Here is a 17,121-nt window from a genome sequence, read left to right on the forward strand (position 1 = left end):
GTCTCACATCCTTGAAGTCAAGATTTACCCAGCATCCACTTGTGGCATTCATAGCCTAAGGATGGGCCCTGAAGATTCTAGTTTGTTCTCCAAAGACCAACTAAAGCTCCTAAATTAACTTTAGGTGCATAGCATCCGCTAAGACCCTGGCGCGCGCGCGCGCGCGCACACACACACACACACACACACACACACACACACACACACACACACGTCCTAATCCATAGCTGACTCCCCATTACTGGTCCACACGCCCCAGCCCTTGAAGTGACACTCTGGACAAAATCCACTCCTCCCTACCCCCACGCTGCCGCTAAGGTGAGATCCCGGGATCGAGGGGTCGGAGGCGGGGGCTGAGGTCCCAGTGGGGAACACAAGCAAGTCTGAGAACCTGGAGTAAGGCTGAGGGCAGCCCGGACTTCAATGGGTCGCGCGGTAGGGAGGTTCCCCGGAGTAGGGCTCACCCGGGGACCCAGCGCTGGCTCCGCCTCCACAGCTGCTGGTGACCCCAGCCCAAGAGGCCACGCAATCCCTCTCTCCATTACACGGACCCAGACTCACCCACCGGACGCTGAGGCTCGGGATCTTCCTAAGTGGCCATAGCTGAGTCCGCAGGAATCTCAGGGACAGAGTGGGCAGGACATGGGCGGGGCCTGCCGTGCACGTGACCGTGGGCGGGGCCGAGCCGGAACCGCTTATCCTGACCCGCGCCGCCATGCACCGCCCGGGACTGGCCTTCTGCATAGTGCTGTTGGTCCTGGGACGACACTGCGGCGCGCGCTCGCGCAACGTGCTGCTGATAGTTGGTGAGTGCCGCCGTCCCTGGCACGGCCACCTGCTGCTGCCCCGATGCGGCCACTCGGCTCTTCCCCGCCACTGGCCCGTGCTGACCCCTGCGCGCTAGTTCCTTGCCGAGCCTCCTGTTGCGGGTCTCTTCCTCGTGACTCTAAAAGCATCTGGCCCTCCCCAGTCTGGCTCAGCACTCCCACGTCTGAAGTCAGAGCTGCCAGGGAGACCCCGTGGACGCCAGCTACTCAAGCTCAGCGGCTTTGCAGAGCTGGGGGTGGGGGGGGGGTCACAGACCTCTGAAAAGGTTCTAGAAAAGAGAATGCCGCGTGAGTCCCCGAGTTTTTGCGAGATGTCTTGGTCAGCTCTTTTACCTCCTGGCCCAAAAGTACAGTTCTCTATTGCCCACGCAAACTCCCTCAGCCCGTCTTAGAAACCACCGAGTTCCTCCGGCATTCATGAGACTTCCTGTTTGGGTGATCAGTGCCTGGCTTGTGACAGCCCAGGCCTTCTGAGGTCTGGCCCTGGGCCAGACCCCCTCTTTCTGATAAACTTTGTGGTGTCTGGGCAGGCCAGCTGGTTAATTGTAACATAAACAGTGCAATCTCCCTGAGGACAGTAGCGAAGACCAGCCCACGGAGCACATCCCCCGGATCGGATTGGTGCTGGAATCCCCGGAGCCCCGCCTCTGTAACTTCAGTCTTGTCTCAGCTTGGACAACCATCACAATAAAAACCTGACAGTCTTGGGTCTGGAGAGGTGGCTCAGTGGTTAGGAGGACTGGCTGCCCTTCCAGAGGACACAGATTCAATACCCAGAACCCAGTGGCGGCTCACAATGATCTATAACTGTTGTGTGCATACAAGTAGGTAAAATACCCAGAAAGCAGAAAATAAAGATTCACACCCATGCATGCACACACACACACACAGCCGCCTGCAACACTACAGGCCAGGTTTTTACCAATTAACAATCTTTCTAACAATTTCATTATATGGAGAGACTGGGTTCAAAGAGCCAGCTCCTCCGACTGCCTCCAGGGAGGCCTTCCTGGACTGTTGATGGCACCTGTCTCCAAACTTGACAGGGAAATTGGACCACACCCTCACTTAACCGTTGAAGACTGTGGATTCAGGTAGTAACAGCAGGAATGTTGGAAGGACTCAACTCCGTCTGAATCAGGGTCAGAGGCAGGAGCCAAGACTTATATGTGCAGAAGCAGCATGGCTTCCTGGCCTGCAGCAGAAGGCACACATAACACAACTGCTCCCGCCTGTCCTCCCATCTGTCCACCTCCCTGTCCTCCTATCTGCCTTCCTCCCTGTGCTCCTGCTGTGCTCCTGCATGTCCTGCCATCTGTCCTGCCTGTCCTCCTGTCTTTCCTCCTGTCTGTTCCCCTCCCTGTCCTCTGGTCTGTCCTCCTGTCTGTCCTCCTGCCTGACCTCCCAGCTCTCCTCCCATCTGTCCTCCTGACTGTCCTCTTGTCTGTCCTCCTCCCTGTTCTCCTGGCTGTCCTCCTGTCTGTCCTTCCCACTGTCCTCCTGTCTGTTCTCCCACCTGTCTGCCTGCCTGTCCTCCCATCTGTCCCCCCGTCCTTCTGACTGTTCTCCCTGATGTCCTCCTGTCTGTCCTCCCATCTGTCCACCTCCCTGTCCTCCTGCCTGTCTTCCTGCCTGTCCCCCGTCTGTCTTCCTGTCTGTCCTTCTGTCTGTCCTCCCGTCTGTCTTCCCGTTTGTCCTCCTGCCTGTCCTTCTGCCTGTCTTTCTGTCTGTCCTATCTGTCCTCCTGAGTGCTCAGCTGTCATTGGTTCTTGCCCAAGTGGTCCAATTGGGTGGAGGATGGTGGCTGGACTGGAGACTGGGCATCCAGCTTTGTTCAGGGACTGCATTGTCTCTAAGGCAGCTGGGTGACATGTTGCTCCTGGGTTCCCACCAGCTAATTCTGGGGTCCCCTGCATGGCTGTGGGTGCTGCATGTCATCTCTCTGCACTTCTGGTGCCTCCTGTAGGGTCAAGGGTCAAAAATAGACAATCTGTAAGGCTGTCTCTGAGAGATGTCTGTTGTACACACACACACACACACACACACACACACACACACACACACACACACACAAACGTCAGCTGAGGTAAAGTCTGCAGAGCTCGGGGAGGCCCAGCAGCCTGCAGGGATTACTTCCAGCCACCTCCTACTGAGGTCTGTTGGGTGTGTGTGCTCCCCGCACTAGCCTACCAGTTAACATTCTTACCTGAGTTTCCTGTTTCCTGTGTTTGATCCCCTGCAAACCATGCTGTCTTCTCTCCCCACTAACACATCCACCCAGGGATCTTACCTACCTGTGTGTTCCCTGCTTGCTCATAAACTCCTGTATCATTGTGCCTGGCATCACAACCCCTCAGGTGTGCTGCCTTCTGGAACTGTCTCTTCCAACTCTGCATCACAGGGACCAGCCTTTGCAGCAGTACCCTGGGACCCCCTACACTGTCTCTCCTGACCCCAGCCGACATGCCCTCTGCTCTGTCTTCCTCAGCGGATGACGGAGGCTTTGAGAGCGGTGTATACAACAACACCGCCATCGCCACCCCTCACCTGGATGCCCTGGCCCGCCACAGTCTTATCTTCCGTAATGCCTTCACATCGGTCAGCAGCTGTTCCCCCAGCCGTGCCAGCCTCCTCACCGGCCTGCCCCAGGTGAGAGTGGCTAGTGGGTTGGAGGAGGGAGGAGTGGATAGGTGGTGACTCTAGGGCTCAGGCCTCTGCTGCAGGGAAGCCCCCTTTCTCCCAGGAAGTGGTGCCTGGTTTCCCTTGCATCCTTAGGGGCAGGTACTGCCCAGAGGTCTCAGGTGCAGCCAGGGCTCTGCCTCACCACCCTCAGGTCAGCTGGCTCTGCTGTTCTGCGGTCATGAGCGAGTATGTACCTCTCAGCACCTTAGTGTCCTCATCTGAGACATGGGCACAGTGAGATGTCACTTGAAGGTCATTGTGTGCATTGGTCAAGCATGGCTTTCTGGAGAAGGTGTTCAGCACAGAGCCTGCACACCTCCTGTCAGCCCTGCACTCAGAACCTCCATGGGGTCAGGCACTTCCCTTTTCTGTTGTTATGGTAAAGTACGTAAAACAGAACATTTTTCCAGTGCGGTAGTCAGTGGTGTGAGATGCTCTCACATGACTCCAGCCGTCCTTCCACCCTCCTCTAGAGCCTGCTTTAACTGAAATCCTGTCTTCATCAAATACCACCACCCCGATCCCTGCCACACCCCCACTCTACTGTTTCTGAATCTGATGACTCTGGGGCTCTCTTGAAGATGGGATCACTGCTGTTCAGGTTTTGTCACAGTGAGCTTAGCATCTCTGTGGCCCATGTCAGAGTTTACTAAATTTTCTTTTTCTTTTTCTTTTAAAGATTTATTTATTTATCTTATGTATATGAGTACACTGTAGCTCTCTTCGGACACCCCAGAAGAGGGCATCAGACCCCATTACAGATGGTTGTGAGCCACCATGTGGTTGCTGGGAACTGAACTCTGGACCTTTGGAAGAGCAGCCAATGCTCTTAACCACTGGGCCATCTCTCCAGCCCTAAATCTTCTTTTTCTGTTATAAGCGCTTTTAATCCCAGCATTTGGGAGGCAGAGCCAGGTGGATCTCTGAGTTCACAGCCAGCCTGGTCTAAAGAGTGAGTTCCAGGACAGCCAGGGCTACAAACAGAGACCCTGTATCATTGTTTTACATTTTAAAATTTATATTGTGTGAGCTGGTGAGGTGGAACACCATGCGGATCACAGCGAGTCTCTGGAGGTCAGAGACAGCTTGTGGGAACTGGTACTCTCCTCACACCACGTGGGTCTCAGGGATGGGACTCAGGTCACCCTCCGGCTGAGTGCTTTTCCATGTGAGCTGTCTTGCATAGCCTTTATCCAGACAGGGCCTAGGACCAGGCTAGCCTCGAGCTCACTGTGCAACTGGGTACATCCTCCCTGGTTCCTTCCCTCCTCCGGCTGCTATCCCCGTCACAGGAGCGAGAATAGGGTGGAGTCCCCTAGAGCAGCATCCACGAGGGTCCAGGGATGAGCTGTGGGGTGTCGGAGCCCAGCCTCACGGCGTGGGTATCTTCATCTGCAGCATCAGAACGGCATGTATGGACTGCACCAGGATGTACATCACTTCAACTCTTTCGACAAGGTACAGAGCCTGCCGCTGCTGCTCAGCCAGGCCGGAGTGCGCACAGGTGAGCGGTGGGCAGGGTACAGCACAGGTGTGCGGTCCCTCTCCCAGCCGAAGTTGGAGGCCTGAGTCACTCTCAACCTATGTGACCTGCTGCTCAGCCAGGCCAGTGTGCACACAGGAGAGGTGTGGCCATGAGGACAGGATGCAGGGTCAAGGCCACTTTGTGATCCTTCCTAGCCTCTTAAAGAGGCGGGTCCAGGGCTCTGAGTCACCCTCCACTCATCCTAAGAGCCAGGCCAGTCTGCAGAGTGCCCATGAACAGCAGTCATGCTTGGGCAGGATAAGGGGACAGAGTGGACTCCGGACAGACAGACCTCTTCTCTCGTCTGCCCTCAGGCATCATTGGGAAGAAGCATGTGGGTCCGGAGACGGTGTACCCCTTCGACTTTGCCTTCACAGAGGAGAACAGCTCTGTGATGCAGGTGGGGCGGAACATCACTAGGATCAAGCAACTGGTCCGGAAATTTCTGCAGACTCAGGATGACAGGTAAGGAGGGCTCTGTCCTGTTAAGCCCTCTGGGGTAGCCAGACCTCTCAACAGTAGACTTAGGCGGTCATCCCAGGGTCCTCAGTTGGCCATGGCAGGGGTAGAGGAAAACATTCTACATATTCAGAAGAAGAGGGGGAAGGGGGAAACTGAGGCAGTGAGGGAGACAAGATGCCAGTAGGCGTGAGCCATGACGAAGTGTGCCTATCTAAGAATTAAGGCTCTCACTGGGCAGTGGTGGCGCATGCCTTTAATCCCAGCACTTAGGAGGCAGAGGCAGGTGGATTTCTGAGTTCGAGGCCAGCCTGGTCTACAGAGTGAGTTCCAGGACAGCCAGGGCTACACAGAGAAACCCTGTCTCGAAAAACCAAAAAAAAAGAAAAAGAAAAAGAATTGAGGCTCTCATGGTCACAGTGGCCTGGCTTTGACCCACACACTGATCCCCTCCCCTCAACAGGCCCTTCTTCCTCTACGTGGCCTTCCATGACCCCCACCGCTGTGGCCACTCCCAGCCCCAGTATGGAACCTTCTGTGAGAAGTTTGGGAACGGGGAGACTGGCATGGGGAGCATTCCAGACTGGAAGCCCCAGATCTACGACCCTCAGGATGTGAAGGTAGGAGGGACGCTTGCAATGTTTCCAAGATGTACAACCCAACCTCCTCTAAACCCGGGGCCCTGCCCTCCTTAGAGCCTGCAGCCTGCCTTCAGGGCGCAGCATAATGTGTCTGAGGAGACTTAGTGGGCTCTAGGTTTGTGTGTGCGGGCTGCAGAGACAGAGCCCTGGACCCTGGAGATGAAACGCTGACTGTGCACCGAGAAAAGCTGTTTTGACCAGGCTGTTTGTGTGTGTGGGGGGGGGGGTGCGTGCGCGCACGCACGCACATGTGCCCACTGGACTGCCTCCTATCCAGTCAGAAATGGCCCGTGTCATCAGTGCCTCCAACCCCCCATCTCACCCCCATCACCGCCCTGAAATGTTTTGCCCTGCCTTCATCCTCAGGTGCCCTACTTTGTCCCAGACACACCAGCAGCCCGAGCTGACCTAGCTGCTCAGTACACCACCATCGGGCGGATGGACCAAGGTAAGTCCCAGTGACCAAGGCTGTCTCTCTCATCACAGGCCAGGGACCTTTAGCTAAGCTGGACTTGACATAAGTGGAGTCCCGGAAGCAACATAGTGTTAGCCAGGGTTACTGCTGAAGGAGTAAGGCTTAGTTTCTGGGGCTTGGGCCTCAGTCTCCCTTCATGTTGCTACTTAGCTGTGTCTAGACCCTTTTGTCTATAGCTCTGGTTTTTTTGTTTGTTTGTTTGTTTTGTTTTTTTTTTTCCCGAGACAGGGTTTCTTTGTGTAGCCCTGGCTGTCCTGGAACTCACTCTGTAGACCAGGTTGGCCTCACACTCAAAGAGATCTGCCTGCCTCCGCCTCCCAAATGTTGTTTCTCCTCCTTCTCCTTCTTCATATGGATTTTATTTGTGTCAGTGTGTAATGGTATGTGCATGTTCTTGCATGTATATCAGTTTACACATGTGTGTTTGCATGTTCTTACATGTATATGAGTTTACACATGTGTGTGCATGTTCTTACATGTATGAGTTTACACATGTGTGTGTGCATGTTCTTACATGTATATGAGTTTACACATGTGTGTGTGCATGTGGGGCCTGAGACTGATGTTGGAGATCATCCTGTCTCTTTGTTAGCTCATTTACTGAGACTGAGTCTGTCAGTCAAACCCAGATCTTGCTGCTGCTGCTGTCTGGGAGCCAGGTTACTCTGGGGATCCCATTTCTGCCTTCCATGGCTGGAATCCCAGGCTAGCTCTCTCACTCACCTGGCAATTATGTGGGTTTCTGGGATCCAGACTGTGATTCTGACCCTTGCGTCACAAGTACTTTAACTGCCGGTCTGTCTGCCTGGTGCCGTCTCTTCTAAATTAAAACTTATTTTGACTTTTTGAGACAGGATCTTGTTATAGACTGGTTAGCCTGGAATTCACTTGGCAGCCAAGACTGTCCCGGAATTCCTCGTTTTACTGCTACTAGAACATCCCTAATAGCAGTGTCCTATCTCAGACTCCTACTCCTCCTGTCCCTTTGCTCCATGGGACAGACACAAGATTCTGAAACAGAAGCCAGCTTGGGGCAGGAGCAGCTGCCTCGTATGGCAGCAATTCTAAGGGATCAGAGGTCCCTGGAAGCCATGTGACCTGCTCAGGTACAGGAACTGTGTGGTTGAGGCTAGAGGCTGGGCTTGCAGGAAAGACTGAAGGGGTGTTTGAGGGCCAGAAAGTAATAGAACCCAGAGGTGAGTAGACACATGTGCCTCTGAGCCTTCTCCCTCCTCCCCATCCTCAGGGGTAGGACTGGTGCTCCAGGAGCTGCGAGGTGCCGGTGTGCTGAATGATACCCTCATCATCTTCACATCCGACAATGGGATCCCCTTCCCCAGTGGCAGGACCAACCTGTACTGGCCTGGTACAGCTGAGCCTTTGTTGGTGTCATCTCCAGAGCACCCAGAACGCTGGGGCCAGGTCAGCGACGCCTACGTGAGCCTTCTAGGTCTGTCGTCTGCCTGTCTGTCTCATGGGGAGGGAGAAGTGAAGTCCAATGGGACTGCCATGGGTTAGGTTCTGGAGTGCTCCCCAACCTAGGTAGTGCTCTTTCACCTAGGTAGGGACAAGATGGCCTCCTCTATTACATAGTGAGAATCAGAGTCACCTGGGAGATATGGGGAGTCACGACCCCCAGAGTGTCTAGTGGGTCCCAGGCGGTACCAATGGGATGTGGGCTACCTACTTGAGAACCATTTCCCTTTTTCTCAGGACCCAGAGTCTCTCACGACTCAGCTCTGAGAGCCTGGTTATCTAGCCCCATCGCACAAGTGAGCAGGCCTGCCCACAGGTGTGAGAAACGGAGAGTTGAGTCAAACCAGCCCGGGCAGAAGCTTTCTGTGCCCTGACCACTTGCTTGGAAAGAGCCCCCATGTTCTTCTCAGTGATTACAAGATAGGCTCCCTCAAGCTCAGGACCCCGTCTCCACTTGGCCCTAACCCATGAGTGAGGGAACCTGGTGACCAACCTAGACTGGCTGAATGAGCCCTCCCTACCCAGGGTTCCTGTGGTAGTTCCACAGGACTTTAGAAGGTCCCTAGATATCAGCAAGCTAGGACCTCTGGTTACACCGTTTTCAGCCTCACAGGCCAGAGGTGATCTGATCCTACAGTGCCCAGGGGATTTCCAGAGAGACTCAGACACAGCCCTTCCAAAGGGCTCCGTGTCCCCCAGGATCCCCTGCTAAGAAGCTGTTCCTTTCCAGACCTCACCCCCACCATCCTGGACTGGTTCTCCATTCCGTACCCCAGCTACGCCATCTTTGGCTCAAAGACGATCCAGCTCACAGGCCGATCCCTCCTGCCTGCATTGGAGGCGGAGCCCCTTTGGGCCACTGTCTTCAGCAGCCAGAGCCACCACGAGGTCACCATGTCCTACCCCATGCGCTCCGTGTACCACCAGAACTTCCACCTCATTCACAACCTCAGCTTCAAGATGCCATTTCCCATCGACCAAGATTTCTACGTCTCCCCGACCTTCCAGGACCTCCTGAACCGCACCACAGCAGGCCAGCCCACGGGCTGGTACAAGGATCTCCACCATTACTACTACCGGGAACGCTGGGAACTCTATGATGTCAGCCGGGACCCTCGAGAGACACGGAACCTGGCCGCCGACCCAGAGTTTGCCCAGGTGCTGGACATGCTGAAGTCCCGGCTTGTCAAGTGGCAGTGGGACACACACGACCCCTGGGTGTGCGCCCCTGATGGGGTCCTGGAGGAAAAGCTCACGCCTCAGTGCCGACCTCTTCACAATGAGCTCTGACAGTCCCCGGGGCGCCCGCCAGCCCACCTGGACACCCAGGGAGGGAGCAATGGAGCCAGTGCCAGCAGCCGCACCCTCTACACCCATCCAAAGAGGTCCTCTCTACCAGGGGATGTCACCCCTGCCTCCTGTAGAAGACACTCAAGCACTCCTTAGCTGCTGCCATACCAAGGACACTGCTGTCCTCATGTCTGCCTGTCCTGGCTCAGAGTTCTAGGGGAACTTGGGCATGGCAGAACTCCAAGTTTTGATAGGTGAGTTTGGAGGTCAGCAGGTGGAGAAGCAGGTCTGGGGCTCGAAAGCCCTCTGGTTTCGGGAACCTGGGATGTTTTCAAGCCCTTCACCCTAAGAGGAGGCCAGGCTTCTGGGTACCACATGGGCTGCGGGCAGACCGCACTGACTACTTCAACCAACCTTGGCCTGGAGTGAGCATTCAGTGGGCCTTGAGCTTGCTTCTGCCTCCATGCCTACCCCCAGGAGGTACGAGCTTAGCCAGGATTCATGCTGGTTCTCGGAGGGATGAGTTTGATCCTATGGTCTATCTGGGCTCAGCTTGTCCTTTCTGAGAGTGACTGAGGAGGAGGACAGGGTGTGACAGTTTCTCTCTCTCTCTCTCTCTCTCTCTCTCTCTCTCTCTCTCTCTCACACACACACACACACACACACACACACACACACACACACACACACACCTTTCATTTTCTCTGAGTGACACCAAGCACCTGGCTCTAGCTTTTCCCTGCCTTCACTCGCCAAGGGACAGAAGCACAGCCTAGAAATCTAGAAAGAGAGGGACCGTCCCCTCTGCCTCTCTAACTCCGTCTTAGGAGGGAATGACGGTCATGGGCCTTAGCATCGGAAAACCTTTTTACAACAGTATAACTGTTCACAGAACTTCAGAGTAGCACACTGGGTCTTAGGCACTGCGACACAAACACCCTGTCAAAATGACTCAGGTTATGGCTAGGTGGGGGTATCACCCAAGTGTGCTGTGAGGCACCCAGAGAAGGACCAGGAGGTAATGTGAGTTTGAGAGCGAGTTCTTTGCTCATGGGTGTTTGTGGCTGGGCGCAGAGGCAGTGGGTCAAAGCCGCTTTAGTCTGTCCACTATGGCACCGTCATGTGCAGGTGTCTGTGGCAGCTCTTGGCTGTTAGCAGCGGAGTCAGCCACTCCCACGGCACTACAGAGTCAGTGCCCCTGCCCTGGGTGGGGAGGACTGCTTGTGAGTTTCCAAGGTTCATTTGAAGGGAGGGGACAGACCCACAAAGCTACTCCTGTTATCACAGGAGGTTGGGGCGCTGGCTCTGAGCAGGTCTCGGGGAGCACTCCCTCATGGCAGAATATTCTCCAGCTCAGGCCATGCTGTGTCAAGGTGGCTTCATCATATACACCCTGATTTCTGTGAGCACCTGAGGTCATAATCCGACCAGAGAAGGAAGTGGGGTTGTTTGCTGACAGTGTTAACAGACACATGGAGGTCCCCACAGTCTCAAGCCAGGTCTGGGCTTCAGCAGGGGCTCTCTGTCCACACCACCTTCTTCTGCTCATCTGCAATGGCCAGGCGCACACAGCTGAGCAGGCTGTCCAGGTCACTCCAGCTGTCAGGGGCCAGGTTGCTGTACAGACACGGCACTCTGTCCAGTTCCCCTTCCTCCTGCCGGGCCACCTCCAGGAACTGCTCCTCTGAGCTGCCGAGCCGCTGCAGGCCCTTCCTGCAAAGCAGAGACATTCAGCCTGAGTGCAGCCAGGCAGCCAGGAAAGCACACAGTTGGCTTTAGTACAGAGCACTGTAGGCTCCAGGCCAGAGTCTGTAGAAGACTCAGCATGCACCCTCGGCGCGAGCATGGGAGTCCTATCCTGGGAAGCTCATGAAGAAGGTAGGACTTGGCTGCAAACAGCATTCGCTGATGGGGTGTGCCGAGCAAATTGCACTTCCCAGAGGATACGGGCAGTGGGATGTTTGTCCCAGCCAGACACTGAGTGATGGGGCAGGACCAGGCTTCTTGGGCCCCAGGCGGCTTTAGTGTAGCTGGGGCAGGGGACAGGTTTGCTCCTGAGGGAGAGCAAGCTAGACCTCTGGCCTGAAGTGAGGACACGACTGGGGCTGGAACTTAGAGAGCTCTGGTGGCACATGAGAAGCTCTTCCTGGTTAGCTCCCGCTGCCCACTCTGCTGCCCAGCCCTCACAGGTAACTACCTGAGTTTCTTTGCTGTCTTCTCATTGACAGAGACATGGATGATGATGGGGAATATGTCCATCCTGTGTAGGACTCGGACGCTGTCCAGCCGGACATCCAGCAGGGCGTGGGTGCTCTTTGGGAGGGGACAGAGAAGCAAGTTAAGCCCCTGGGGCTCCGGTCTGGGAGGAGGTGGGAGGGGCCTGTGCAGCAGAGCACAGGGCTGTGTGGAAAAGACCCGAATAGAGGCAGCGTGGCATGTGCCAGGGCGCCTGCTGTAGATCTTAAAGGGTGAAACCCATTTGATTTGCTCCTGGGGAAATCTGGCTTTGCAGGCCTTTGGCATTGAGGTAGATTTTGCATAGAGTGCAAACCTTAAGAATCAGACAGTGTCAGCTGTCACCCTTCATGTGTGAGCGCACATGCATGCATGTGTGTGCCTGTGTGCATGCATGTGTGTTCTATGTACATGTATGTGTGTGTGTGTATGTGTGTGTGTGCATGTGTGTGTTGTCCTTCCTACTCCTTATGGAAGCGTGAAACTTGATGGATTACTAAGAGCTGTAAAATGTGAGACTTAATGCCTTCATTTATTAACAGACATCTATCAAACATCCCAAGGGAACTGAGGCAAAGGCCCACCCGAGGATGGTCCAGCATCATCACATGGACCCCAAATGGTGGGAACAGGCTTGGGTCTTTCTGTATCCCTCCTATAGAGCATGAAGCTGGGTATCTAGGGCCCTACAAGTGACTCCCCAAGCCTGGGCAGAGCCACCACCCCCAGAGTAGCTTCTAGACCCTTCCCTTACCGTATTCATGAGGGACTCCACAGCATGCCGGGTGATCCAGTGGTGGTCGCCTATTGACTCTCCCTCCTGGATGATGTCCCCTCTCTGACTCCAGGTGGCATACTCCTCCTGGCTCAAGTACTCTGACGGTGACATTAGATGAGGGGGTCATACACCGGGATCCAGAGGGAGACCTGCTGAGCCCCTCCACACTGGAGGTCTCCCGCCACATCCAGGAGAAGCTTCCCACAGTGGTCCCAGAGAAGTCTATAACACCTCTGACCACAAGTCCGCTAGCACACACACCCTGAGCCGTGGGCATGGCATGTGTGGACTCTGGGGTAGGTGAGGTTGGGGGAAGGGTAGATGGAGGAATATAGAGAGACAAACCCATAGATATGCAGACAAGGAGACAGACAGACAGACAGACAGACAGTGCTCCATGTTGCTTCCCACACTTCAAACTTATAATGGATCCAACCTCTAAGACTGAGGAGGAATCTCACGAGTCCCTTAAGTTGCTTTTTTCCAGCCAGTATGGCTCTGGTCCCAGGGGATACTGGGCAGTGTTTTGGGTAGTTTTCTATTGTGTGCTGTATTAGTGATCCTGTCAAACATCCTACAGTGCTCAGGACAGCTACACAATAGAGCGCTTCAGCCACCAGCCACAGGTGTCCTGGCCCTGAGGTTGAGAACCATTCTGGAGCCCTCCCGAGCAGGCTCTCACGGTCCCAGCTTGGTCAGGGGGTCCTGTCTTCCTCCTAGCCTCTGTCTGTCAGGCACCCCAGCTGTACACATCTCAGAGTCCCCTCCCCCACCATCACTGCAGCACTGATGGGAACCCTGGGTCTTCAAGTTCCAGTGAGCACATCCCCAACCCTGGCCAGGCCTTCTATCTTGCACTGTGTTTTAGAAGTATGTTCAAGGGTCACGCGTCAGTCAGCCCTCCCTCCCTGTAAAACCTCAGGCTTCTATGAAACTGGACATCTGACCTCCACTCTCCTCGGCCATCATGGGAGTGTGCCCGTGTGCCTTTGGGTATGCCCACTGGCCAGCTGGGCCACCCGGCCACCTCCAGCTACAACCTGTCTCCCTTCTGCCCCCTGTTAGCTGGCCCTTCATGTCTCAGTGTCTCCTTCCCTCTCTGGGTAAGTGCAGAGCCTGCGGTCTGTGTAGCTTTCTTTGTCCCATTGGTTTGCCCAACTGAACCCAGGTGGCCAATTCTAGAGGAACTCATGGGATCCCGGGACTCAGTGTCTTCCTTTCCCATGGATGCCAGCCAAGGAAGGTGCTTGTTGGAGGAGCCTCGTGGATGGTGCCTGCTTCCTCCTCTCTTCTGAAAGTCAAGAGACTAGGATGGACTCTGTCAGCCCACAGGGTAACCTAGCCCTGTCAGCCTTCCCCAAGCCCATGGGCCTGTGGATCAGAAAGCACTTTCATGAAGCCTCCATTTCGGATCTCTGAGTTTGAGGCCAGCCTGGTCTACAGAGTGAGTTCCAGGATATCCAGGACTACACAGAGAAACCCTGTCTCAAAAAACCAAAATAAATAAATATGTAAATAAATAAAATAAATATGAAGCTGCCTTGTGGGTCGTAAATTGACAGAACCCAGGAGCCATGCTACCCTGCTAAGTACATCTGTTTTCAACATGCCTGTGTTGGAGGGAGGAGTAATGGCCCACCTCTCTCATGCCCCTAAGAACCCAGAATGGACTTGCTCTGGAAATAGGGTCTCTATGTGAGACAGTACTGGGTGACAGTGGACCCTAAGAAGGTCATGTATAAACAAAGACACACAGAAGGAAAAGGGCAGTGAAAACCAAAGCCAGCTTGGGAGTGGGGACTTCCCGCACAGCACACCTAAGGTGCCAGGAGAGCCAGGAAGGACCCACACCTGCAGCCCCCAGAGAGCAGGGCCCTGCTGAGGCCCTGAGGTCAGATATCCTGGGAGCCATGAGACAGTCATCACCATTCAGTGTCCCAGTTTGTGGCCCTTGGTTATGGTATCTCTGAATTTAGGGTCACCTGCTCTGGCCACTGGACAGAGGAGCACGTACCTGCTGAACACTGCTTGAATCCGTGGAGAAGACACAGCTTTTTGCCCAGGATCTTCCCAACTACTCTGGGTACAAACAGCACGGGCCGGGGCCGGGCAGGCCTGTGGGGGTGCACCAGGGTGTACGGTGCCAGGGTGAAGCAGCTTTCTGCCCAGAAGCACACGCTGGGACCATCTGCAGAGGACAGAGCCTGTGAACACCTTCCACCTGTGTCCCTGCCCCCTCTCTCCCAGGAGACACTGATGGGGGACATTCTCAGCTTCAGTGCTGCTAACTGTGCATGCTGGCACAGCTGCCACAGAGCTCATACCTCTTCAGGATGAACCTCTGAGGATAGGAGGAGCCTGGTTCCTCCTGAAGGGTTGTGGGGGCCCTGCCTTTCACCCCCACCCTCCCTCTCCTCATCTTTGCCTTCCATTCCTTCCTGCCCCTCAGGCTACAAGGTCCTCAGCCTCCTCCCCCCTGGACCCTGGTGTGTGTGTGTGTGTATGTATGTATATGTATGTGTATGTATGTGTATGTATGTATGTATGTGTATGTATGTATGTGTGTATGTATGTGTATGTATGTATGTATGTATGTGTATGTATGTGTGTATGTATGTGGGTATGTGTATGTGTATGTGTGTGTATGTATGTATGTATGTGTGTATGTATGTATGTGTGTATGTATGTATGTGTGTATGTATGTATATGTATGTGTATGTATGTGTATGTATGTATGTATGTGTATGTATGTATGTATGTATGTGTGTATGTATGTGGGTATGTGTGTGTGTATGTGTGTGTATGTATGTGTGTGTATGTATGTATGTGTGTATGTATGTGGGTATGTGTGTGTGTATGTGTGTGTATGTATGTATGTGTGTATGTATGTATGTGTGTATGTATGTGGGTATGTGTGTGTGTATGTGTGTGTATGTATGTGTGTGTGTGTGTATGTATGTATGTGTGTATGTATGTGTGTGTGTGTGTGTGCATCAATGCTTGCAGAGGTTAGAAGACAGTATTGGATCCTGTAGAACTGCAGTTACAGGTGGTTGTAAGCTGTCTAATTTGGGTGTTGTCACTGAACCTGGGCCCTCTACATGGGCAGTAAGTGTTCTTAACAGCAGAGCCATCTCCTCAGCCCCAGTACCCATTTTAGATTATGCACCCAAAATATCTTAAAATGAATCATTTCTCTTCTACCAGATTCACTTCTGATCAACTTCATTCTGCAGTTTTTACCCATGGGGCTGACACCAGTCAGACCTCGAGCATGACCATGTGCGTACACTGATCACACAGTGTCCTTCCTTACAGAACGCTGGGCGTTTGGTAGCTTTTACTGTTCCTGCACACATTTGTGGGCTGGTAGCTTTTGTATAATTTCACTAGGTCAGGCCTCAGAGTGGGGCATGGCCATTTAAAAGTCATCAAATGTCAGCTCAAGTTGCTGTTCAGAAGGCGGGGAGATATTCATTATGATCATAAAACTCAGCCTGGGGTGGGGTGGGGGTTGTTGGAGAGATGGTTTAGCTGTGAAGAGCACTGGCTGCTCTTCCACAGAAACCAGGGTTCTATTCCAATTACCCACTTAGTGACTCACAGTCACCTGTAACTCAATCCCAAGGGATCTGATGCCCTCTTCTGGCCTCTGGGGGCACTGCATGGGCATAGTGAACATACATATATACATATATACACACATACACACATACATACATACACATACATACACACACATACACACATACACACACATACACATACATACATACATACATATGTATGTGCATGCATGCAAAACATCTATACAACAAACAAACAACAACCCCTGGGCTGAGTGAGAGATACCATCTTGGTGGTACTGCCCAGAAGTGACCCCCAATGCCCACACAGTCCCTATGCCATCTGGCCAGGCCTCACCTTCCTCCCTGCCAGAATCCCACTGGTTTTGGTCAAAGGATGAAGTCAGAGGACTGACAGTGGCTTTGTCCACACTGACAATCCGCACTAACTTCTGTGGTCCTCCTGGAGGCTGTCATGGGAGGAACAGGGAGAAAAGAGATGAGGTTCAGCTGTCGGCACTGGGTTTGAAGCCTGACACCCCCCTCCCTACTTCAGCACCCGGCCACATAAGCAAATCCAGAACAGCCTCTGAACAATCAGGCTGTGCCATGGAGCAACCGGGCTTCCCAGGCCCCCCACCGGGGGTGAGAGGCAGGGGCGGGGCCTCGGGCAGCAGGGCTCTGCAGGGAGGGGTGGGGCGCAAAAGGCGGAGAGAAAAGCGTTGCTGTGCTCCAGGCAGGAATACCCTAGCACCTTGCTCAGGGACGGTTGGGTGCTCAAAGTGAAAGGTGATCTGTGTCCCAAGAGAACAAGGTGCCCGACCTCAGAGGAAACAAGAACAGGGAGGTGAGTCGGTGACAGGAGACTGGGAGCGTGAGGAAGAGCAAGGGGGCCTCACTGAGATCGGCCTGGTGTCACCGATCACATGGTCCATTCCGAGGGCCTGCAGGCCCCCAGGGCTTGGTGGGGAACACAGGGTCCAGATACTGCCCTGCTCAGTTCAGGGGTCCACCCCCCACACATACACAGGATTCCACAGCACCCACTCCCTTCCAGCCCACCCGGGAACCATACCCTTCTGCCAGAGCCTCACCTTGCGGGGGACTGTGTGCCGTTGAGTCATGCCCTGGATGAGGGCCAGGAGCTGCTGCTGGGCCCTGAGCAAA

The 17,121-nt window shown here is 54.1% G+C and overlaps 3 protein-coding genes across 11 annotated transcripts in view; 1 reads left to right on the forward strand and 2 right to left on the reverse strand.

The window, feature by feature from the left end:
* The window catches only part of Slc26a11 (solute carrier family 26 member 11), a 24,371-nt gene extending 23,680 nt beyond the window's left edge, over positions 1 to 691 (reverse strand). For 2 of the 3 annotated variants that reach the window (XM_076935361.1, XM_034504645.2), the window contains exon 1: positions 562 to 691. The gene's annotated coding sequence lies outside the window, so the exon portion shown is untranslated. The remainder of the gene's footprint in view (positions 1 to 561) is intronic. The other variant, XM_034504646.2, reaches the window with a different exon arrangement.
* Sgsh (N-sulfoglucosamine sulfohydrolase) lies at positions 644 to 13,928 on the forward strand. 5 transcript variants are annotated; one of them, XM_034504648.2, is made up of 8 exons: positions 644 to 806; positions 3,316 to 3,476; positions 4,908 to 5,013; positions 5,349 to 5,499; positions 5,957 to 6,113; positions 6,501 to 6,582; positions 7,856 to 8,059; positions 8,816 to 13,928. In XM_034504648.2, exons 1-8 carry the CDS (start codon positions 716 to 718, stop codon positions 9,373 to 9,375), a joined length of 1,512 nt encoding a protein of 503 aa, XP_034360539.1. In that variant the 5' UTR covers positions 644 to 715; the 3' UTR covers positions 9,376 to 13,928. The 5 variants fall into 5 exon arrangements, with proteins under 5 accessions (XP_034360539.1, XP_076791480.1, XP_076791477.1 ...); XM_076935365.1 differs by having other exon boundaries at positions 7,856 to 8,031; positions 8,816 to 9,254; XM_076935362.1 differs by lacking the exon at positions 644 to 806 and adding an exon at positions 825 to 1,651.
* The window catches only part of Card14 (caspase recruitment domain family member 14), a 33,666-nt gene continuing 27,428 nt past the window's right edge, over positions 10,884 to 17,121 (reverse strand). For 2 of the 3 annotated variants that reach the window (XM_076935360.1, XM_076935359.1), the window contains exons 18-21: positions 17,049 to 17,112; positions 16,709 to 16,777; positions 16,313 to 16,424; positions 14,212 to 14,576 (exon numbers count right to left, since the gene is read on the reverse strand). In XM_076935360.1, the coding sequence (XP_076791475.1) occupies positions 14,344 to 14,576; positions 16,313 to 16,424; positions 16,709 to 16,777; positions 17,049 to 17,112 (478 nt within the window). In that variant the 3' untranslated portion in view covers positions 14,212 to 14,343. Of the gene's footprint in view, positions 11,089 to 11,572; positions 11,689 to 12,364; positions 12,487 to 14,211; positions 14,577 to 16,312; positions 16,425 to 16,708; positions 16,778 to 17,048; positions 17,113 to 17,121 lie in introns of those variants that run through there. The other variant, XM_034504643.2, reaches the window with a different exon arrangement.

This window comes from Arvicanthis niloticus, chromosome 6, assembly GCF_011762505.2.
Source record: "Arvicanthis niloticus isolate mArvNil1 chromosome 6, mArvNil1.pat.X, whole genome shotgun sequence".
Taxonomy (NCBI): Eukaryota; Metazoa; Chordata; class Mammalia; order Rodentia; family Muridae; genus Arvicanthis; species Arvicanthis niloticus.